The sequence below is a fragment of the Lactuca saligna genome, chromosome 5, assembly GCF_052625555.1.
Source record: "Lactuca saligna cultivar CGN05327 chromosome 5, ASM5262555v1, whole genome shotgun sequence".
In the NCBI taxonomy this organism is placed as follows: Eukaryota; Viridiplantae; Streptophyta; class Magnoliopsida; order Asterales; family Asteraceae; genus Lactuca; species Lactuca saligna.
In genome coordinates, this window is record NC_136421.1 from 144,917,253 (window position 1) to 144,940,835 (window position 23,583).

General features: G+C 30.1%; 3 protein-coding genes across 6 annotated transcripts; 1 reads left to right on the forward strand and 2 right to left on the reverse strand.

Annotated features, from left to right (window-relative positions):
* Positions 1–640: 640 nt before the first annotated feature.
* On the reverse strand, positions 641–3,123 carry AIP3 (ABI3-interacting protein 3). 3 transcript variants are annotated; one of them, XM_078958241.1, is made up of 4 exons: positions 2,981–3,123; positions 2,362–2,438; positions 2,129–2,242; positions 641–1,151 (listed from the first exon to the last, which is right to left on the reverse strand). In XM_078958241.1, exons 2-4 carry the CDS (start codon positions 2,368–2,370, stop codon positions 891–893), a joined length of 384 nt encoding a protein of 127 aa, XP_078814367.1. In that variant the 5' UTR covers positions 2,371–2,438; positions 2,981–3,123; the 3' UTR covers positions 641–890. The 3 variants fall into 3 exon arrangements, with proteins under 3 accessions (XP_078814367.1, XP_078814369.1, XP_078814368.1); XM_078958243.1 differs by having other exon boundaries at positions 2,362–2,433; positions 2,981–3,117; XM_078958242.1 differs by having other exon boundaries at positions 2,924–3,085.
* A 4,472-nt stretch (positions 3,124–7,595) lies between these two features.
* Positions 7,596–12,800, reverse strand: LOC145048948 (beta-1,3-galactosyltransferase 7-like). 2 transcript variants are annotated; one of them, XM_078997600.1, is made up of 11 exons: positions 12,541–12,800; positions 12,256–12,346; positions 12,102–12,148; positions 11,481–11,707; positions 11,061–11,124; positions 10,670–10,742; positions 10,190–10,310; positions 9,590–9,677; positions 9,230–9,355; positions 8,306–8,415; positions 7,596–7,978 (listed from the first exon to the last, which is right to left on the reverse strand). In XM_078997600.1, the coding sequence occupies exons 1-11, from the start codon at positions 12,636–12,638 to the stop codon at positions 7,830–7,832; spliced, it is 1,194 nt and encodes a 397-aa protein (XP_078853726.1). In that variant the 5' UTR covers positions 12,639–12,800; the 3' UTR covers positions 7,596–7,829. The 2 variants fall into 2 exon arrangements, with proteins under 2 accessions (XP_078853726.1, XP_078853727.1); XM_078997601.1 differs by having other exon boundaries at positions 11,481–11,698; positions 12,541–12,799.
* A 2,034-nt stretch (positions 12,801–14,834) lies between these two features.
* Positions 14,835–20,127, forward strand: LOC145048947 (uncharacterized). The gene is made up of 18 exons (XM_078997599.1): positions 14,835–14,978; positions 16,024–16,096; positions 16,272–16,315; positions 16,423–16,465; positions 16,563–16,760; positions 17,027–17,149; positions 17,574–17,660; positions 17,801–17,845; positions 18,027–18,106; positions 18,408–18,472; positions 18,555–18,621; positions 18,714–18,827; positions 18,926–18,999; positions 19,159–19,256; positions 19,364–19,423; positions 19,497–19,565; positions 19,667–19,720; positions 19,821–20,127. Exons 1-18 carry the CDS (start codon positions 14,887–14,889, stop codon positions 19,896–19,898), a joined length of 1,464 nt encoding a protein of 487 aa, XP_078853725.1. The 5' UTR covers positions 14,835–14,886; the 3' UTR covers positions 19,899–20,127.
* Positions 20,128–23,583: the final 3,456 nt, after the last annotated feature.

Consider the following 23,583-nt stretch of genomic DNA (forward strand, 5'->3'; position numbering starts at 1 on the left):
TGTTTTCAAAATGTAATTCACTAGTTGTGTATTTCTCATCAGCACCACACAATATTTTCATTGATTTATTTTTTATAATATCCTACTTTCTTCTTCCTATTCCACCAGTAAACTCTTGAAAATATATTCTTTATAGCATTGTCAACTAAATTTTCGATGCCATCATCCGGTAGATTTTTTAGAAATATTCTAATAAGAAAGAGAATTGAAAGTACAAAGCTATAATTAGGAAAGTTTTTCAAAGCACTATGCCTTTAGAAGTAAAAATATGCAATAAATCGAGTAAATTACACGAATGGTCCCTATGGTTTAAGGTAATTTGCACGTTTGGTCCATAACTTATTTTTCTAACTCGGAAGGTCCTTAGTGTTTGTTTTTGTTACACGCTTGGTCCCTGTCTTACCTAAAAAAACTATTTTGCCCTTGATTTTTTAAAATATTTAAATAAACACACCCCAACCCCAACCCCCTCACTTTACCCTACCTATCCAACAATTTTTTCTTATTTAAATAATAGTTTTTTTTAGATAAGACAGACAAAAACAAACGTTAGGGACTTTCCGAGTTAAAAAAATAAGTTAGGGACCAAACACATAAATTACCCCAAACCATAGGGACCATTCGTGTAACTTACTCGCAATAAATCAAAGTATGATGCTATAATAGTTGAAAATAAATAAAAATAGGTTGCTATTTCAATACACACCCCTACTTGAAATCATCTATGACGTTTCCAAAATCTGTATCAAATATTCTTATGCAAGTAACAAACCAACAAAACAGAATTGGAGTTTTGAAATTTTCCAAAAAAGGGTAGACAGTACTCGATATGCAGAGTACAACATGCATAGCACAAGGTACAATAATAAAATGAGATGCCACCAACCAGTCTAGTCTTCCTCAAGGTTGATTGACTCCTTAAACTTAGCATACAAAATCTTCTTCAAATCCGCCATTTGTGCAACTACCGATTCCTTCTCATCCTTGAGTTTCTCCAAATGTTTGGTTGTTGTCTCTTTCATCTGTTCGATTCTTATTTCCACTTCATCTCTTGGAACATGAGCAAACACTTCACCAATTTGGAAACGAACCACCTCCTCATCCGTTAGAATCAATTCGTTGCTTGCATCCTCAAAATTCTCATTTGCTTCCTACACCACTCACACAAACAAATTCACATGTTTGTTATGCTAACATAACAGACGACCTTGTCCTGTGTTTGGCATGCACTGAAGTGGGACCAAGACCAACATAAATGGGACAAAAAGTTAAAGGCTTTTTGTCTCACCTAAAAAGGTTGGAAAAGGACATGCTCTCGGTCTCTTGTCTTTACAAATGACGTAAATGCCCTTTTTATCCTCAACATTGAAAATAGCCCTAGAAAGCTTGCCCAGGAGGGGAGTCCCCTCCTGTGTCCCATGTAACAAATGCAGCCTACGGCTGCATTTGTTACATGGGATGGGACCAGCTTTCTAGGGCTATTTTGATGTTGAGGATAAAAAGGGCATTTATGTCATTTGTCAAGACAAGAGACTGAGAGCATGTCCTTTTCTAACCTTTTAGGGTGAGACAAAAAGCTTCAACTTTTGTCTCATTGATGTCAATCGTGGTCCCACACAGTATATTCTATGTAGATATGTTGCATAGTTTGAGCTCTATGGTATACATTATTAACTATCATTTTTAATTTATTTTAAAAAATTAATAAACATAATAATTTTGAAATACTTCTAGAAAATAAAACTTTAATTTAACTATAGTCATGAAATTTAGTAAAGAAAGATGTGTCAGTAAGAGCTATATACATAAAAATAGGTTATGTTGCAAATACTTCATTCCATTGAATGATGGAATGAAGAAAAAAAAACTACACAAGGAATGAAAATTAACAAAATGAAAGGAATCATATTTCTTCAAGAATTTCCAATCCAATCCATCTTAAAGACAAAAAGCTTTTTTGTTCCTATGGAATGACAAGTGCATATATAGTTTAGTAGATTAAGTTCTTTCGTTAAATCCATTAAGTCAAAAAGAAATACTACAAAGGGGGATATTAACTGTTGATATAACATGAACAATATGGTTTCTGACTGAAAGAAAGTACTTGCTTTTGGAAGAAAAAAAATACCATGGCAATCCTTATTTCATCATCAAGTTCATGATACCGATTGTTCAATCTCCCAAATTTGTTAATGTTCTGCTGATCCTCCCATGTCACCTCAGTTTCTGAGCCACCACCAGCCTTTGATTTCCATGAAAATAGATAGTGAGGCAAAAAAGGAGAAAGCTCCAAGATAACCAAAAACGATAGAATTATAGATAGAGAAGAAAAAATTATAAGAAAGTAATTAAATCTTTCACCTGCTGCATGATTGATACTGGGAGATGATGCTTGATGAGACAGAAGAAAAAGCTTCAGTTTTCAGATGTGCACTGTACTGCATAGGGCACCAATGGTGGTAAAGTTTCACTTCGAGTGTACAGATTTAAACTATTATAATTCACTTAAACAGCAACAAAGGCAGCAAATCGAAGTCAAAAGGGAAGAGATGAAGCTAGTGCGGAAGGGCAAGTTTGGATGTAAATGATATCATCCGTAATTGAAGTTCATGAAGGATCTAACTGAAATCGGATTTCATCAAGTTTAAAAATCATTGCTCCAAATAACTAAAGAGGTGAAGAATCTAGTTCCAGACTTTCAGTCTTCAAGTTATCAATCATTTTAAAAACGCCATTTCCATGTCGATGTCTGCAATGTCGTAAATCACAGCACCGAATTCCTAATTTAGGGTTCGAAAATATACTATTTGTGATTCAAATTTAAATTTTACTTTCGGAGTTTAATCTTTTCGACCATTAGCCCTAACGTGTAGCAAACAAACGAAATCAAATGAGATGTTAGTAATACAAACGTATAACATACCCAATAAAAGCTTAAAACTTTAAGATAAGAAGCCAGATATCCAAAAGAAGGCCCTACCGCGTTGCTACCGGAGCACAGAAGATCGCCGTCGCCTGAGGAGAAGAGTTGTACTAGACGACTGAGAGTGGTCTGATCAAGGGTTTTGCCGAGGGTACGAAGCCTCGTCTCGGAAGTATTTATGTTACATTTTCGAATTTACAAAGCTACAAAGTTAAATGTTTTTAGAAAATTGCCACACTAATAATAGCTTTTACAAACGTACCACAAAGCCAAAAGTTTTACAACAATGCCATAAAATTTTAAATTTTTGTACCATCTAAAGGATCAGACTCAATCTCTCATCTTAATCATCCAAAATCTTGGTTGTCTTGGTTTTATGGAAAAAATATGTATTAACAATTTATTAATCTAGAAACAAAAATTTTTATGTTATGATTTTCGGAACATTACACATTAAAATAATATATTGCTTGTTAGTTTGTTAGTTGTGACTTTGAAGAAGATAAAAGGTAAAAATAAAAAGTTGTTGAATATATAAGTTGTGTTTTGTATTTTGAATTTGCTCCTATACTCAAAAAAATTCTAGGCCCGCGCCCTAAGTGTATCTTAATTGTTATCTACTTATCTGTATTCATTTACGTAATGAAAAACCCAAGAGAAACAAAATCAAAAACGGATCTGGTAGCACCTAAAGTAATCCTATTAACCAAACTTGTCAATTTAGTTTGGTTTAAATGGAACCACACTTTACCCCTAATTTATATGTTATAAAGTAACATCACTGTTGCTTATATGCTTTCACTTTTGTCTTTAAGACAATCTTAAACCATAACACCATTTTTTTAACTAAAAATGGTCCAAAAGGTGATTCATCTCAAACCATGCTCTATTTTTTGAGTAACTGCATTCTTAAATTTGTATTGCCTTACAGTCTTGCTTCCCATTGTAATTCCCATTATAGCACGTGTATAGCCCAACCCATAAAAGCCATGTGGACTTGACGCTAGCCCTGTCGAAAATACCCGATATCCGAATTACCCGCTCGAATTTTTCGGGTATTGGGTAAATCGAGTATCGGGTAAAAAATTTCGGGTAATCGGGTAACCCTATTTTTTCGGGTCGGATAAAGGGTACATTTTTTGGGTTTAAGGTATACCCGAATTACCCAAATTATTTAAAAAATTCTTTTTTTTTTTTATAGAGCTTGTACTATATAACAGGTATTTGATCACGTTTAAACTAACTATCATGATTGTAAAACATGAATCTATTTATTATGACAATACGATACTAACAATATTAAAATTAATTGTTTATATATCATCATGTTCTTTAAAACTTATCTGTTTTATAAATTATAGTTTTTATTGCAACTAACAAACTCATTATCTTGACGAAACTTTAGAACATTGCAAAACTTATGGTTACAATTATCTTAAACATTTTAAACTTTTAAATTAAGATCTTTAAATATTTGTTTTTTAACATATTATTAGATTAGATTAAGTTGTTAAAAAATTACTTGATATCTCAGGTATTATTGACTAAAAAATCTCAATGTTCAAAGTTTGAGTAACTCCGTTTATGTCTCGTTTGTTTATATAAACAATACTACCAAAGCACGATATATTTATTTCATTAAATTTATTTTCAGGTGAAATTAAAAAATAAAAGTATATATTTCGGGTAATACCCGAATTACCCAAACCCGACCCGATACCCGAATTACCCACTCAAATTACCCGAATTTAGTTTGGGTAGGGTAATGGGTATTTTTCTAACATGAAAAACCCGAATTACCTGAAACCCGAAAAAATTACCCGATCAACACCCCTACTTGACGCCATTCCTACCTTCCTCAAGTATATCAATGACAATCCTTTATGAATGCGACATACACCTTTTTATTTGTTTTGGAGCCAATTTGGCCGCGGGGGGTTACTAAACCTACCACGTACCACACCACCATATGGCTCGCATGAATACCTAATCTTTCTCTGTGAAGTTGATGAATAATATTACAACATTTTTGGAGTAATATGGAAAACACGTTTTTTGAGTTGAAAATGTTGTTAAAGTAGTGTTTACACCCCACACATTGTAACGGATGATCTTATGTTCGTTTGAACAACACAATTCGATATGGATAAGGTTTCATAGGACCAAATTTTAGACAATGTTCTATATAGTAGTTTTATTTAAGTATTTCATCCATAAACATGATTACAATCTATTCAAACCTAACATATCAACTTCACAAAGTGAACAAGATTCTTAATGGTTGTTTCATCCTTAAAACCTTAACATGGACACAAATCAATTTAAAATTTATATCATGTCATTAATAGAGGAAATAAAAGAAATACCAATGTATATTCATATATGCTTTTGTGTATTATGGGTGTCATCATGTAAGCGAATTGCAAAGTACAACGCTATTTTCCACCATGATGATGGTACTTGATGCAGTTTGATTGAAAAAAAAAATAGACCCGATGGAAAATGTTGCAATAAGTAAGACAATTTATAGTGGATTATGTCCAATTATACGTAAAAGTGCCCTTCAGTTTGAAGCAAATTAATATCTCTAAAACAAATATGTTTTACATACCTCCATACATGTAAATAAATTTATTTAAAAAAAAGGTTTATGTCATTTTTGGTCACTTAACTTTTGGTTTTGTGCTCATTTGGTCACTTAACTCTTTTTAACTTTTAAAAGGTCATCAAACTTTTGGTTTTGTGTTCATTTAGTCACTTACTTTTGTTTTGGTCACATTTAGTCATCTAACTTTTAAAATTGTGCTCATTTAGTCGCTAAACTTTTAAAATTTTCTGAAATTTGTGTGACTAAATGAGCACAATTTTAAAAGTAGGTGACTAAATGAGCACAAATCTAAAAGTTAGGTGACTAAATGAGACCAAACCAAAAGTAAAATGACTAAATGAGCACAAAGTCAAAAGTTTGATAACATTTTAAAACTTAAAAATAGTTAAGTGACCAAATGATCACAAAACCAAAAGTTAAGTGACCAAAAATAACCTAAACCCTTGAAAACATTCATAAAACGAATATGCAAAAAGAGTTGTAAAAAACTTCATAGAAAACAATTTTGTAAAAATGAATCACAACCTAGGTTGTAAAATAAGCAAACTAATTTTTTAAAATCATATAAAAACAAAGTTGAAAAGAAACTATAAAAACAAAATTGGACAAAACTCATAAAAACAGTTTGGGTTGAAAAAAAAAAGAGTAAATAATCTGTATTTATTAGTAATTTAAATTTTAAATAGAATAACAAACTTAAAGTAGTTGTAAGTATAAACTTATAAGTTGCTATTGTAAAAATAATAAATACTAAAACATTAGGGCATGTAGGGGAGAACTTTTGAAGTGTTTTATTAACTTTTTGGAAAAGTCAACAATTCTTGGCTTTTCAAAAAAGTTAGTTTTTTTTCCCCTAAAATGTTAGTGTTTACCAAACAATTTTTTTTAACTTATTGGTTATTTGAAAAAGTGGATAAGTTAATAAATCATTTTAAAAAACACTCCTAGAGGATATTTGAATGTTCGTCTAAAAACTTCTTATTAACTTGTTGACTTCTTGAAAAGTCAATAAATCAAACAAGTGTTTGGAGATCTAATAATAACTTTTAAAACTCTTTTTTGTTTAGCTTTTAAAAAGAAGTTTTCAAGAAGTAACAAATTATGACTTTTTGAAATGATTTATAACTCGTTAGGATAAAAAACAAACAAAAAATAATTTTAAGAACCAAACACTTTTTAACTTATTGACTTATGACTTTTGTCAATAAAAAGCTAATCTAAACATTTAAAAAAAAAACTCATTTTCTTATATTCATAAGTCAATAATTTCTTTTTGACAAAAGTCCTTTTTAACTTCAAAAAAAAAATCTCAAACACCTTTCCAAACACTATAATCTAATGTAAAACATAATTACCAAATAGGAAATCAAGCATCAAGTCTATTTTAATTTAGTTATAAATATAAAAGATAAATAGCTCCACCTAACACCATTTATCTTCATCTTCATGGTATGATAAAAAAACGCCATAAAGTAGGTTCGTGGGCGTGGTCAACAGATGAAGCTATTGCAGAGGTTTTGGTCATCTAATCACAACACTATTCCACCAACACCATGATGTTGTTTACATTTGAGAGAGAGAGAGAGAGAGAGAGAGAGAGAGAGAGAGAGAGAGCTTCTCTCTCCCTTGTAGCCGTCCGTAAACCACCTTACGCCATATTAAGACTATGAAAAGTTGGGACTGTGTTCACGCTTGGGTGCCAAATCACTCTTAAGCTGCTCTTATAGTCAGCCACCATACCCAAGAGCCTTATGAGAGAAAAAAAATAGATGTAAGGAGTCAAACTCTCATCACCCAACTAAAGTAAAAGCAGGCATATCAATAAGCCAAAACACCATGTGTGTCACATTACTATTACAAACAATACTTTAAGTTACTATCCATGACATGTGTATAAATTGTAAGGGATATTCGATATATAATTGGAGCATTTCAACTCCATAAATGCTGTAGTTTTGGAGTTGGGAATATTTTGGATCGGAGAATTCTAACTCCATAAACGCACGGGTTGAAGACGCCCAAATATTACCACAACAGTTTCAAGAGTATCAAATTCGCCCCAAATTCATCAAACAAATCGTTTGCTCCTATTTCTTGGATCATATATAAACAAATAGCGATACAACTAAATGTTTTGCACCACTATCTAACCAAAATTTTTGCTTTCTTTTTCTGCAACATTATATATTTGTTGTATAAGTAAAGACGTATTAGCACACAAGATAAACGTTACAGAAAATCGGATCTCATCATATTTGGCTCTAACTAACTGATTTAAGGATATAATTCGTTATATTTTCAATATTGTGCATTCCAAAGAGCTGCGGGATCTTCACCACATCTTTTGTGAACATCTTTGAGTCTTTCAACTGAGCGACAAATTCCACTGCAACTCCAATCGAATGATGCAATGCATACGTTACCCGCTTCTGCCTTCCATTCGCAATCTATGTCAATTCAGCATCGAATTTATAACATAAATTAAAAATAATAAATCTAATAATTAATGTAAACGATGTGTTTTTTGTGGGTTGTACAATTTTTAATTTAAGTATTTGGTTTGTTTATAGTTTACATGTTACAGAACCCGGTTTTTAACTACTTCAATTGCAAATTTATAGTAATTAATACAAATAAACCATATTCGTAAATTTAACAAGCGTTATTTTAAAGTAAATTTGTTTGGTTATAATTTATGTATTTAAATACTTGGTTAATTTGTTTATATTTATTTGTAAATTATAATAATGTTTATTTGAGATTAGAGGACATACCAGGAGGGGTCCCACAGCACATGTTGCGATCATCAATGTGCTCAACATCAAGACCAATAAACCAAGCACCAAGTGACACATCTTCATTAGCGAATTTATGCAAAATCGGCCTAAAAACATTATATTAAAATTGTTAAGGTTTATGATTATACCTCATGTTTGACTTTTGGAGTCAAACAAACTAGTTTTAAACTTCAGGTTATGATATTAATATACTATATATGTTTTTGATATTTGATATAAAACTTAAATCTAATTTAAAAGCACCAATTTCACAAAAGAAACAATAAAAATATGTGAAGGAATTTCATGAATGTTGGTTTTGAAAAAGTATTACATTTGACTTACAGAAATAAAAATTGGAGACTTTGGGTTTTGTTTCTTGTTGACTTTTGGGACTTGATCCAATAAAAACTATTTATGGGTGTTTCTTTTTTATTAAGGCTATGTTTGGAAGACTAACTGAAAAGCTAGTTGGTAGTTAAAAAGCTAGCTAATAGTTGAAAAGCTAGATGTTAGTTGAAAAGTTGGTTGCTAGCTTATAAGCTAGCCTAGTTGATAAGCTAGCTGGAAGATATAAAATGACATAAAAGGATATTTAAAAGAATATGTTTTCTATAACGAATTAAGGGTATATTCGGAAAATGTTAAAAAAGCTAATCTAAGTAGATTATTGAAAAGCTAGCTTATAAGCTAATTTTTGGGTTGCCAAACATGTCAATTTAAAAAAGCTCAAAAAATACGTTAGCTTATCAGCTACCTGTGGTATGCCAAACACAACCTTAGTCCTAACTTTTAAGAAATTTACCCTGATTTACTTTTTCCTTCCATTTTTCCTCAAGTGTGGCATCATTTTCTCAAATATTTTTTAAAGCATCATTATTAAAATTATAAAAGTAAATAAATAAATAAACAGGGGCTTACTGATTGGTGGAGATGTATGCAGCTAAATCATTAGAAATGGCATAAATCTGACCAGTTGCATGCCTAAAATATTTATTTCCTTCCTCTCCAAATTTCCAGTATTCAGGTTCATGGTATTTCACATTCCTACACAATAAAAAATATATATAAAAATAAAGGCTTATTTATCGAGCTAGAAGACTGATGGATTTTGAATGTAAGAAGGTGTTTGGAATATGAATAAAAGTTGTATAATATAATCTCTAAGCTTTTTATTTTTTTTTTATAGTAATGGAATGTTTGTTTTTTTAAATTTTAAAAATATATAATGAGGGTATTTTGGTCTTTTAATAAAAAAATGGAATAATGAAAATGAATTACTTTTGGGAGAGAACAGGCCCGGATTTCATACACCCTGTGTACACTCTCTGTTTTGACTGATATCTTCCAAGAGTTGTAGCCAACATGCCTGCATCAAAAATTAATTCAAAATTATCAAAATTCACATTTACATAAAAAAAAAAAAAAAAAATTAACGGTTATAATTTATAAGCAACACTTTTATGTAAAAAAACGGATTTATAGATAAGAGGTCAAATAGGTAAAACTAAAAACTTTAGCTAAAAAAGAAACCGGCTCAAAAAAATTGGACTAATATTCTTTATCGATTTAGTCACCGAACAATTATTATTATAATAATCATAAAAAAGTAGTAAAGGAGCCAAATCGATAAAATGGTGAAAGTAAGTTTAAGAGAAAAGGTTTTTTTTTTAAGAAGTCAAAAATTAGTATAATGGTTGAATCACTATAGAAGATAGTAAAGTGGCTAAATCAACAAAGGGGGAAAATAGTTCAGAACTCAAAATATTCAAAAACAAAAAATGTTGAAATTTTCATGGAACATCCCAAAATGAAAACTTTTGTAATTCTCATGCAATGGGAGAAATTATTAAAAAAAAAAAAAGTAAAAAAAAAACATACCAAGATTGACATGAACATCATCATCCACCTTGACATAAAACTTTGCATCCCATTTGGTAAATGCAGTAGAAAAGAATATGCGTGTTTTAGCAGTCAATTCATGATACCCTTCAACATGTTCCTATGACAAAAGATTATGCAAAACCAATTATTACTCGTGTATTTTGATTTAGTCTTACATCTTGTTTCTTTTTTTAGTTAATCTTAACATGACATAATTGGATAAGGTTATATATGAGTGTTGCTTTTTTGAATTAGTACAGAAAGAACAACTTAATAGAGAAAGTCAGAAGAAGGAGATATTCCCATTAACTCATATTAAGTCCTAACTTTTTTCTAAGTTTGCTCTCATTTAACATTTCTTCTTCCATTCTCCAAGTGTGTTGTGATTTTCTCAAATATTTTTTAAACATCATTTATCTCGACAAAATTTTATGTGAAGAAACACTTGATTGGAATAAAAAAGAAACATTTTCTTACAAGCCTAAAGAAATCTTTATGTTGAGCTTCTTCAGAGTCGATGGCTCGATCTAGAATGCTTTTAGATGTCGCACTGCAAAAGAATAAAAGTTAAAAATTAAAAAACGAATAGAAATTGGGTTAGATAACTTGAATTACTATAAACGGTCAATGTTTGACTTTTAGGAGTCAAATTAGCTATATGGTCAAAATACAAAAAAGCACATGAAATTTTCACCATTTTATCGATTTAGCCACTAAACTATCTTCTTTGGGAATTAAATCATATTATTAATTATATAAAAAATGTCAAAATATCAAATATTACCAATTGGTCACTACATTCATAGGCAAAAGCATTACTCCAAATAAATAAACATATGCAATAAAAAAAAATAAAAAAGAAGGTTACCTATGGCCAATCATGAATCGGACAACAATACCCTTTTCCTTCTCAAGTTGAAGTAGCTTTTCGCCTGTAGTCAAACAACAAAATTTCAAGTATTTTAAGGAAAAAAGACATTAAGCCCCATTGAACCAAATTGTTGTCAAAGGGACAAAACTTGCAAATGGTGGAACATGAACTTGCTCTTGATATCTCGTCTGTTCAAAAGACATGAATGCCCTCATCATCACAAGTACCTCTAGGAAGCTTATTTATTCAAGTCCACTCCAACGTTTGTTACACGGGAGGAGAAGTTTTCTAGGGCTATTGTTGATGGTGATGATGAGGAGGGTATTTACGTCTTTTTGCACATATGAGATATCAAGTACGAACAGAGCCTTAGAGATAGGAAAAAGTAGTATATGAAGTGACTATAGAGAGCATTACCCCTAGGCATCCATGTTTCCCTAATCGAATCACGTCTTCTTCTACTACTAAAAGCAGTGTTAATCCCAATAACCATAAACGCCTTTTTCCTTCTCTCAATCTTGTCTTCAACTGTCTTTGTCTTATTAGAAATCAAATTATCATCTTTCACTTCTTTGGATGAATTTTGATTGCTTGGGAGCTCCAATTTCAGCTCTGAAATCGAGTTTCCTAGTGACCTATTAGACCTCCAAGAATCCAACAAATTAAATTCCAACACCTATTTATGTGTGTATGTGTGTATCATTATAAAGTGATTTTATCACCATTCAAACAAATCATGATCTTGTAAATTCAAATAAAAAGGTCATTAGGTTAAATGCAAGTAATAGCAATCTACTTCTATTGATTTGTTTATTATATCATCCCACTTTAATTTCTTCCTATCACAACATTGTACTTCCAAAAAAACTACAAATTATAGCAATGTCATTCAAAAAAGAGCAATTACTACATTCCTACATTTTGGATCTATAATTCTTCATCCTATAACATACAAGAGAAATGATCAATACTCCACATTATTAAAACAACCACACATAGATAGAGTAACGATTAATTCGTAGAAAAGAAAGTACTCACTGGATTGCTTGTTGGGTTTTATGAACTTCTCCCAGTAGATCATTATCCTGAAACAAAAACCCACGAAGAACACCTCAGTTTAATAAACCCACGAAGAACACCTCAGTTTAATAAACCCACAAAGAATCTATAATCATGTAAGGTGAGCAAAAACCTTGTTTGTTATACAATCATCGGTGACGAATTTTGTCTCTTGTTCTTTCCGCCTCATGATCCTCCCATCGGATTCAATTGGATCCCACACCCTAAAATTAGTCAAAACCAGAGATTAAAGAAGCAAAAGGACTCGATTCCAAATTAATTGTTGTTCAGCAACCGACTTCAATCAAAATTACAAAATCCCATAAACAATAACAGCACCGATCAAATGGGTTTCGTAAGATCGTTACTGGAAAACCCAAATTCAGTTTCGATTTCACGAAACAGAGAACACACATACCTGTTTGTAAAGAGCATGCCAAGGACGAAACTGAAGATGCTGAAAATGATAATCCATTTAGGTGATACTTTCCCTCCTCCGGTTCGGTTGTTCTTCATGTTCTCTTCTTCGCGCGTAAATTTAGAGAGAGAGATTGAGGCATGGAAAGTCGTGGTCTTTGTGAAGTATACATATATGCGAAACGGAGAAACGTAGGTTACAGAAGTCAAGCTGTTTAGATTTGAATTTATGGTCAAAATGTGGACAAACTACACCTCTTCGTTTCAGTGAAATTGCCAAATTGTAGTTGGAATGAAGATGTCGATGTTTGGTAGTTTGTTAAATTACATTTTTAGTCCTTACAATTGTATTTTGATCAATGTAGTCTTCCATTTTTTTTTTCTTTTACAGAAGCAATATACATGTGATTTAACAATTTATTTAGAGGTCCAATACTCGATTTGACCAATAAACGACAAGGCCTAATCATAGCCTAACCTAAATTTAAAATAAATTGAATTGGTTTAGATTTGTTCAATTTTTTTGGTTTATTTATTATTATTATTTGTCTTCTTTTTTGGTAGTTCATCTAGATCTTATATGAACTCAAGTTGATGGAATGCATGTATCTTATTACATGTTTCTTTTTCTGATTTCTATTATTTTAATATCCGTGTAATATAGAATTTAATTAGATGATATATAATTGAAACACAAGAAAAAATAAATTAAACTATTTATATATCTTTCAAATAAGTTATATGGACGTAGATAGATTTTCATTTAATTAATTTTTAAATGTATATTTCTATTCCTAGGAAGATCAAACCTTCAATTTAGTGGTTGATAATGATCTCCCACATACTTTTTTATCCGACAAACTATATAATATCATTGTAAAATTTATTTTCTAACTTGAAAAATATAAAATGTATATGTCAAATGATATATTTAATATATGTCTCACATTTTGGGTGTTCAACAAAGTTGTCGTTTGTTGTTTTGAAGAAGAACAACACGATTCATGAGGCAAGATAAAATATTAAGTGGATCAAATCAATTTATAAAAGTATAAGGACAATGATGCATTTCCTAAATAACAAGGACCACGAACTGCTGTTGGAAAAAGTTTATGCCCATCATAAATGCTATATTCTTATTTTACATGTCTCTTTCATGCTTCTTATCACACATTCCACGTGTCCTCAAATCGCTATCATTTAATAATTTGTATGTCACAGACTAACAGTGTTGCATATAATGAATGATTCAAAACAAGGTATAAATTATATTTTTATGAAATAGAAAGAAACGGAAAAAAAACATCGATGATTGTAAACTTAAAAAATAACAGTCAATAATTTATTTTTAACACTTTGTCGATTAGTATTTTTTTTTTTTTTTTTTTTTCAAAGGTTGTGACTAAATTTTTATCTTATTAAGAACTATATTTCCATAACGTTTTTCTTAACTTTATCAACTAAAAGTTATAAGAAAGTATCATAAAGAGATCTCTAAAACCCTAAACCACTTATACATCTTTATATTTTTTTATACAAATGCTGTATTTCCTAAACATGTTGATATCAATATTCCAAATAAGTATCAGATTCATGGGGTATTTTTTTTCTTGTTATGTCACGTATAGATTAAAAAGTTGTATAAATAGTAATATATGTCTAGAGAAAATATATTTTTCTTCAATACCGAATAAATTACTAAATAATGAATTCATCTTTAAATTTGAACAAAATAAAAATATTTACCGATTCAAATGATATATATCAACTATAATATAAAAGAGTTGGAATGAAATAAGTAAATAAATAAATAAATAAAAAGTTGACCTATAATGATATAATACATAGTTTTTTTCAGAAGCATGAAAGAAAGTTTAAATGATGATATTGTCATTTAATTTCAAGAAGAGATAAACTATTTTTAAGAAGTCAAACATAATGACTTATTGGAAACTCCTTTTGTGAGTTTTTATGTACCAAACATTCTTTTTAATGTTGATTTTTAAAAAGTCTAATTAATTTCAAAACACAATCCCAAACATCCTCTCAGTTAAACCAAAAAGAAAAAAAAAATATCATATATCGCTAACTCAAATAATTCATTAAATAAAAAAAATAAATGAATTTTTTTTAAAAAAAATTATTTAATCCATATAAAATATAACACCTATATATAGTATAAAACTATAAAATAAGCCAAATACTACAGGCCCAGCCCAATAACTACAGCGACCAAAGGACTAAAGAGGCCCATCTAGAATCGGTTTCAAGTTTCAACCCATCTGTTTAAGATTATTCGCCGCTAAACTGTTCACTGTTTCTTTCATCAAACACCAGAAAAATAAATATGTCTAACAGCGACGAAGAACTTCGCCGGAGGAAGTACGAAGAAGCCCTAGAAGTCAAATCTCTTAGGCGCATCATCTCCGCCTACCTCAAGTAATTCCATTTCATATTGTTTATTCATGTTCAATTTGTTGATTGCATGTTTAAATTACTTAGCTAATCGAATAGTTGAAGTTCCATTATTTATTTTATTTGAGTGTAGCGTTTTAGTGCAGAAGAATTGAATTGGCTTGAATTGCATAATAAATTAAGTTACTTAATTATTTTTGCTGTAAACTGTCTGTTTGGTCTTTTGACTCGATAATTGCTCGTAGTATCTAGTTTGGTTAAGTTTATTTAGGTTTCTAGTGTGATCAATCTCTTCTGATTTAGGGTTAAATGGTTGTTGTTGTTGTTGTTGATGCACTTTTGGTATCTTCTTCGTATTATTGGCAATGCTATCAGTTTGGTGCATTTTTAACTATACCATTAATGTGAAAATTATTGATGGGATCCAAAAACGAAGTGGACATTGATATGAACTTTAATACATTTTTAGGAACAAGCTTTTTTCTATTTGCTCTGTGTGTATATGTCTATACATTGGCCAAAGAAAGGAAATTTCATTAGAGAAGATTGTAAATTAATGAAGAGTAATATGTTCAAGATCAAGAGATAACTTTGTTCGTTTCTCATGAATACTGATCATGTAGTACCTAATTTTACTTACTATATTGATTTTTTTTCCAAGGGGGTGCTTGATTTTCTTTCTTATTTAGGCATTGTACTTCACTACTTTGAAAAACATACCCAATTATAGTACTTTCACCATTTCTTGCATTTAACCTAAAAAGAAACAATACCTTCAGGAATATTTGAGAACTTAAATAAATATTGAGATGAGTTGAGTGAATGAGTCATTTGGAGGCACTTTAGTAATTTTGATCTGCAAAGTTGATACTAAAGAAACATATCACCATTAAAACTAATGCTTAGTATCACATTACCAAAAAAAATTCCCTCTTCATGAATTGAGGCTGTTACTTTTAGAGGGAATAATATAGAAAAGCACTTGTACTTTCAAACATTTATTGATGTAGCCATTTAATTATTATCTGTAGTGATTAAACATTTAAACCTTTATTTTTGATTTATGCAGTTACCCTGAGGCTGCAGAGGAGGATGTGAAGAGATATGAGAGATCTTTCAGAAGGCTTCCAGTGGCTCACAAGGTGCCCTTTTATTTTCATTAACTAAAACCCTAAGTCAACAAATGAAACACATAATCTTGTGGAAGTCAAACATCGCTTAGAGTATCGAATATGTCAAATAGACACAAAATTATGAAATGTAGAGACACAATTGAATATTTGAATATAGTTTACCATTTCTTTTTATCTTTTTCAGGCTCATTTGGCACATCTTCCTTTAAAATATCAAAAACTAAGACGGTATTTATAATCTGAAACTTGTAAATTTTTATTAATATCAATATATGACCATAAGTTTACTGTTTTTTTTTTTAAATCTTTAATTAGTTCCCTTTTAACTTTTGCAGTTGTATCTCAAAGAACACCTTTTTCATTTTTGAAATGCTAAAGGTAATGTTATCTGGATCTAATTGCTCTTTAACTACTTATGGCTTGTATTATTATGTTTTGTTTTTTATAAGTTTTTCACAAATAATTGTTTTTTCAGGCATTTGAGCCTCCTGTTGATATGAGCCAAGATGATGAAACTTGTGAACATCTGGATGATGATGATGGTTCATGTGGCCATCATCATCATCATCATCATCATCACTCAGGGGATAGGGATCCATGTGCTTGTGAATCAGCTTCAGTAAGTGGAAGACCACATTCTGCAATATGTGGTGAAGTTTGCAGTGGGCATGAGGTACATTTTATTTTGTAAGAAATAGCATCGTACTTTCAAATTTCAATTATTTGTGTATTTTAGTGATATTCTTGTAATTGATGGCTTCTTTAAAGTATAACAATGCAATAGGAAGAAATAAAAGTACATAAAGACAAATCAATGAAGCACATCACTATTTCTTGCATTAAACAACAAATTATTTTCTTGAATAGCTGTTATTGGCTTGTTAATCTCTCGTTTTTTTGTTGCTTCTTTTTGTATTGATATTGATGATATAATTTCAGGAGAAGAATGAAAATTGCTGTGATCCAGAGTCTGCAAATGAATGCAAAACACACACTCATAATGATGGATGCGATAATATTACAGATGTCAAGAATCAGGAACTTTTTGATTCCAACAAGGATGTGAGTGTTTACTTTTATTCTTTTGTTTTTTTAAAAAAAAAAAAAAAAAAAAAAAACCCTTTTTGATATTTCTTACTAGACATTGAAATATCCGCATTCTACTTTACTTTCTTTCTTTTATGAGATTCTACTTTAAATTTTTTATCCAATTAAGCAATTATAGCAATAACATCTGAATACAAAGCAATTTTTATTCATTCATTGCTATAAACATGTAAAAATCTCAAAATATAATGTCATATCAAAAATAAAATGGAAAGTACAATGTTGAAATAGGTAGATTTTTCAAATTACGACTTAATATGAAAAAAAAATATGAAAGCACTCTACTTTAATAAAAAAAAATGAAAGTACATTGCATTTAGCCCTTTTTTGATTCCCAGTTATATGTTGATATGATATTGTTTTTGTTTTTTATTTTCAGATATCATCTGTTCCTCATGAATCTGAATCACCTGATAGGTTAGATTCAATGCCACATTTCCATGTTCCTCTAGTGGATGTTGACAAGGTATAATTCTTCTTCCTTTTTTTCTTTTTTTTTAAAAAAAAAGCATGCCCCATTTTTTTAGATTTATGTAATTACAAATTAACATGAATGACATGAGAATATCTATCTGAAACAACTTTTTTTTTTGGTACAATTTTCAGGTTCGATGTGTCATCAGGAATATTGTCAGAGACTGGGCTACTGAGGTACCCGAGACTGTTTTTTATAGGGTTGTTTTCAATAATGAGAACTAGAAGGGCATTTACGTCTTTTGTTACAAAACGGGGCCTATACTGATTCTTTATCTAATTCTAATCTTATCTTCTCTAATATATGTATACAATGTTTTACATTCATTTTATTTATTTATTTAATGTGTAAGCACAGGGGCAGAAGGAAAGAGAACAATGTTATGGGCCTATTCTTGAAGAGCTTAAACGCTATTTCCCTAACATTAGTAAAGAAAGGTAATTACATAATTTTTTCATTCCATTCATGATAGATTGTATAAAATAAAAACAAACACAATTAACAAAATGTAAGGAATAATCAGATTCTTTCAAAACAAAAACAAACTCTATTTCATTTCAATGGAATTAGCCATTCCATTCCATTCCTTCCATAATTACATCTTACCAAATATAAACTCTTTTTTCCTTCAATCATATGGTAGAATTTTTATCTCCTGATATCTCATTTCATGGATACATATCTGAAAACTGAGTTTCATCATCATCATCATCATCATCATCATCATCATCTTTGTAGCCCTCCAACATGTCTAGTTCCAGGAGCTGGATTAGGAAGACTGGCCTTGGAAATTTCATGTCTTGGTATGCATTTTATTTGTTTATTCTTTTCATTATTTCTAATACAATATTAATTATTTCACTTTTTATTAATAATGCTATACAGGTTTTGTAAGTCAAGGAAATGAATTTTCCTACTACATGATGATCTGTTCAAGTTTTATTCTCAATCAGTATGATTCCTTGTTTTACATCTTCTCAACATTTTTAATTTCATTACTCCTGTTCATATTACCTTATTTATAAATCTTTTTTTTTTTTTTAGGACTCAGGTTATAGGGGAATGGACTATTCATCCATGGATTCACAGCAACTGTAACTCATTATCTGATTCTGATCAGCTTCGTCCAGTTTCCATCCCAGATATTCATCCTGCAAGGTAATCATTTTTCCTTTTGAGTTTCTTTTTTTTTTTTTTTTTTTTTATAAAAAAAAAAATCCCTTGAAATTTATTTGTTTATTTATTTTTGGTGACAGTGCAGGGATTACAGAAGGTTTTTCTATGTGTGGTGGGGACTTTGTTGAAGTATACAGTGACCCAAGTCAAGTAGGTATGATATAGTCATATAAATATAATAGCAAACACAAAAGCTCATTCACTCTTCTTTTTTTTTTTTTTAATTTAATTTCATGATTCATGTTTTGCAATTCATTGTAAAAGTATTTCACTTGAAACACAAATAATAAACCTTTTTTTATGGGTATTGTAGGAGCTTGGGATTCAGTTGTAACTTGCTTCTTCCTTGATACAGCACACAATATTGTTGAATACATTGAAATCATCTCAAAAATTCTTAAACAAGGGGGAGTATGTACTTCACTTGGTTTCTCTCATCAATTATTTATATACCCCAAATTGCACCTTTCTCTCATTACTAATATCATCAATTTACTTTATTATTTACTTATTGCCAGGTGTGGATTAACTTAGGTCCCCTACTCTATCACTTTGCTGATGTTTATGGTCAAGATGATGTAAGCATCTCTTTTTATATAATGATGAAAATTACATTGTGCTTTTTCTGTCTTTTTACCTTTTGAAAATCAGGAAATGTCAGTTGAGTTAAGTTTGGAAGATGTGAAAAGGGTCGCAATCAATTATGGATTTGAATTGGAGGTTAAATGCGTCTCCCTTTTTATCGTTTTAAGTATATTTGATGGTGGAATTTAAAAAAAAAAAAAGAAAAATTAATAATGGTTTTATGTTTTGGGGAGTAGGTAGAGAAAACTATTGAAACAACATACACTACGAATCCCAAAGCAATGATGCAAGTAAGTTTCTCACCCCATCTTGTATACTTTTTATCTTTTTTTTTTTTTTTTTTTCCTTTGTGTTTTGTATTTATATGACATTTCTCAATTGTGTTTGTAGAATCACTATTTTTCAGCATTTTGGACAATGAGAAAGAAATCATCGACCACAAGTATACAAGAGGGTATGGATGAATGAGTCAACACGGATATCATATACATGGATCAACATAAAATATGTTTTTTTTTTTTTTAAAATCTATTTTAGCAACATGTGAATGAACCTTTTTGAAAGGTTTCCCAACATTTTCTTAATCTCCTAAAAATAGATTTCAAATTGATAACTTGTGTTTGTCGATGACATAAAATAAACTTTATGTTTAGAATAATAATAAATGATATGTATTTGTTATAAAGTTTAATGTCTAGTGTTCTTCTGGAAAAATACGTCTTTAAGCTCCATTTAGGGGTGTCAATTTTTTTTTTTATATTAGTTCAAAAATATAATGGCTTTTCTAAAAGTTTCCATACTATAAATCTTATAAAAGATTGTTTAGTTATTTTTGTGTCGTATGTTTGTTTAAAGTTTATATTATAGACAGTTATATGTCCTAAAAGAACATATTGATTTTGGTGAACTATATTAAACATCAAGATAAAAATCATGTATGATTTACGAGTTGAATAAAAAAATATATTTACGTTTACTATAATACAACATAAACTTGTCAGGATCATAATCCTATATTTGTTTGTTTTTCCCTTAAAAGATGGTAACAATAACCATGTAATTTATATCATTCACAAAAGAATTGAGCTTCAAACTTCAAATTTCAAAACATTATGGTTGTTTCCAACTTGGATAGAAACATGCGAAACATGAAAAGTCCAATATATCCATTCACAAGTAATAAAACGTTTAAAACACGAATGCTAAGTTTTGAAATTAAAACAAAATCTATAAATGTAAGTATCTAATCTAACTTAACAAATTATGCATCACTTTGAACTTGGGCACACAATTCCGGGATCAACAATATCATCAGCAACAAGAAGATCATCTAGAAACCATATATCCAATTTGGAACAGTTTCCAATGGCACCGAATAAGGCTGAATGCAAAAATTAACATTGAAAATCATATACCTAATTTGGAGCTGAAAGAGAACGACTTTCATACAACAAAAATCTAATTAGTAACCAAGAATCATACAAGCTTAAGTGAATATTTGATTGAAATGAATTAACTCATAATCAACATACATTAAATACATATCTAAATGATATAGCTTAATAATTCTAATTCCTAGTCACTACAACTTACTGGATTATCATTGAACATATATGATAAGTATTCAATGATCAAATTTGAGTTTCTTGTCAAAATTTAAGGTTGGTTTTATTTTTATAGCTTTCATTTCAAAAGTTCACCAAATCCTAAAATTAAAAGAATCTAGTAATAACATATAAATTATTAAAGATGTCATTATTTTGGGATGCACATCAAGATTATTCGGAAAACAAATATCCTTATGTCCCTCGGGCCAACAAATTTTTTCCCTCGTATTGGTTCCCGAAGAAGGAGGTGTTTAGTGTGCCAATAATTAAATTTTATACTGATAAAAATATTTTATTTACAAAGAAAAGTAAATATGAAAAACAAATAAAAGATATATATATATATATATATATATATATATATATATATATATATATATATATATATATATATATATATATATATATATATATATAATCATGGTCACGTCTCTTTTACATATCTATTATAATAAATGAAAGTTTTTTTACACATTAAATGTGGAATTTTAATTTAATAAAATGAAAAATACAATAAAATGATAAGTGGAAAATAAAATTTTAAAATTTTTAGAAAATGCCAAGTGTCCAAATGAAGGAGAAGAAGACATGTGGCAAAAAAATCTTCATTTATTATAATAGATGTAATATATATGTAAAGTATTTATTAGAAAGGGTTTATATATGTAATGTATTCAATACATTAAAATTTCAATAATTTTAATAATTCAATTTTTTTTTCATTTTTCTTATAAATTCAAACTTTTCAAATTATTAAAATTTCATATTTTTTTTTAATTAAACCCATGTAATACATGAATCTCACACCTAGTTTATAATTTTTGCGGCACAATTTGAGAAATGCAGAGCAACTAAAGTTCCGAGACCATCAATTCCAATACAAAGACAATCTAATATTCTCTAGATTTCTCCGGGGATAACAAGCTCTGTAAATACAATTTACAGAGGAAACTTCCACCTACCATCGCATAAGCTTATTGTCGACCGAAAAATGAGTTGCGGAGTAATATTTTGCAGAAAAAACCGACGGGTTTCAAGTTTACAACCGCATTTGCAATTGAATTGAGAACCACTGAGTTCTGTTGCCGGTGGATGAAATTTAGGGTTAATAAACAGGTTCTTTTTGTGATAAAAATACTTTATTTAAGTTGTTACACAATACAAAACCAATTTATAGTGTTTTTTTTTATTTCTAAAATTGTTTTGATAATTTTAGAGAAAAAGTTAGAAATACTTAAAAAAAAGTTAAGAAAATGTCATGCACTACTATAATTTTTTTGGTTTTTTCAATTGCAATTTCTATACGTACATGTGTATCCCCTACATATGAGTGTAATCGTACTTGAGAACACAATGATATAACATTATATGTGAGTGAAGATGGTACTTATAGCACAATCATTTTCGATTTGATCGCAACCCTTACTTTAGTGAATGAGTCATCTGGTTAATATTATTTTTCTATACGGCACTGTCCATGTGTCTTTTTTAATTATATTTTATATTAATTTAACCCAAGGTGCAGGAGATGTAAGATTCATTTGGGTCATCGATTTACCTCCGGTGTAATCCAATTAGATTCACGAGCCATCTTTTCCTCAAGATTTATTTGGTACCAAGTAACAAGTAATGACGATTCCATACAACTCTTACTTTTCTAATCGAATCTTAATTTGATTGATGATGACGATACCCAATGAAGTTACAACACTTGAATTCATCAGGAAACACCTTCTTGACGAATTTGAATACTTTCTTTTTGATTTAACATATATCTCTAACTTCAATTCCGATGACCATTGCTCGATTTCCAGCTCTCACTGTAATTCTTCGTGTTCCATAACTTCTACTTTATTTGCTTTCTCCAATCATTCCATTAATTACCATTTGAAGTGTGGCCCGTGCTATCAAATTTTCTGAAATTGAAGTAACCAAACATGAAATAGCAGATACGATATTCACAAAACCTGTTGAACGATTTGTTAGAAGGGGAGAAGAGAGGAGATATAGAGGCATCAGGTAGAGACCATGGGGAAGTTTACAACTCCTTAAAGAATAAAATCATCATTGATGGCAAATTGGACCACCACTCACCTGACTCACGAACGGAATCTAGCAACACCACAAACAATTCAATTTTTCGGAACAAAGATCTAGAAGTATGTAACACCCCGATTTTCAGGTATTAGCTTATGTAAGAATTTTCTCAACTTTAAGGTCTACCTACTCGACTGGTAGCAGCGGGTTAGTCCGCATGTTTTAGTGATCTACTCACCGAGTCCGGGAAGGGACTCGACGAGTAGGAGCTGGTAGATGAAACCCTAAATCCTGGGGTATTGCGCTGGTGGTTGTCGAGGCCAACAAAATTAATACCCTAAATATTACACACTAAAATAGTGTATAGTGGTAAAGGGATCGTATCCACGAAGATTGGTTCAATTTGTTACTTCTATGATAATCTTGGTGTATAAACACTAGTAAGACTAAAATAAAATAAAATTGGGGGATTTTGATCTTTTAAGATGTTTGAAATAAAACTAGAATTA

Coding starts and splice junctions, on each gene's coding strand:
- AIP3 (XM_078958241.1), bottom strand. Junction 1,152..2,128: donor ATGAAATAAGGATTGCCATG/GTATTTTTTTTC, acceptor TGAGTGGTGTAG/GAAGCAAATGAGAATTTTGA.
- LOC145048947 (XM_078997599.1), top strand. CDS start 14,887: ATGTCTAACAGCGACGAAGAACTTCGCCGGAGGAAGTACGAAGAAGCC. Junction 17,150..17,573: donor TTTTTGATTCCAACAAGGAT/GTGAGTGTTTAC, acceptor TTTTATTTTCAG/ATATCATCTGTTCCTCATGA. Junction 19,424..19,496: donor ATGTTTATGGTCAAGATGAT/GTAAGCATCTCT, acceptor TTTGAAAATCAG/GAAATGTCAGTTGAGTTAAG.
- LOC145048948 (XM_078997600.1), bottom strand. CDS start 12,638: ATGAAGAACAACCGAACCGGAGGAGGGAAAGTATCACCTAAATGGATT. Junction 10,743..11,060: donor CGATTCATGATTGGCCATAG/GTAACCTTCTTT, acceptor ATTCTTTTGCAG/TGCGACATCTAAAAGCATTC. Junction 10,311..10,669: donor ATAAAGATTTCTTTAGGCTT/GTAAGAAAATGT, acceptor CTTTTGTCATAG/GAACATGTTGAAGGGTATCA.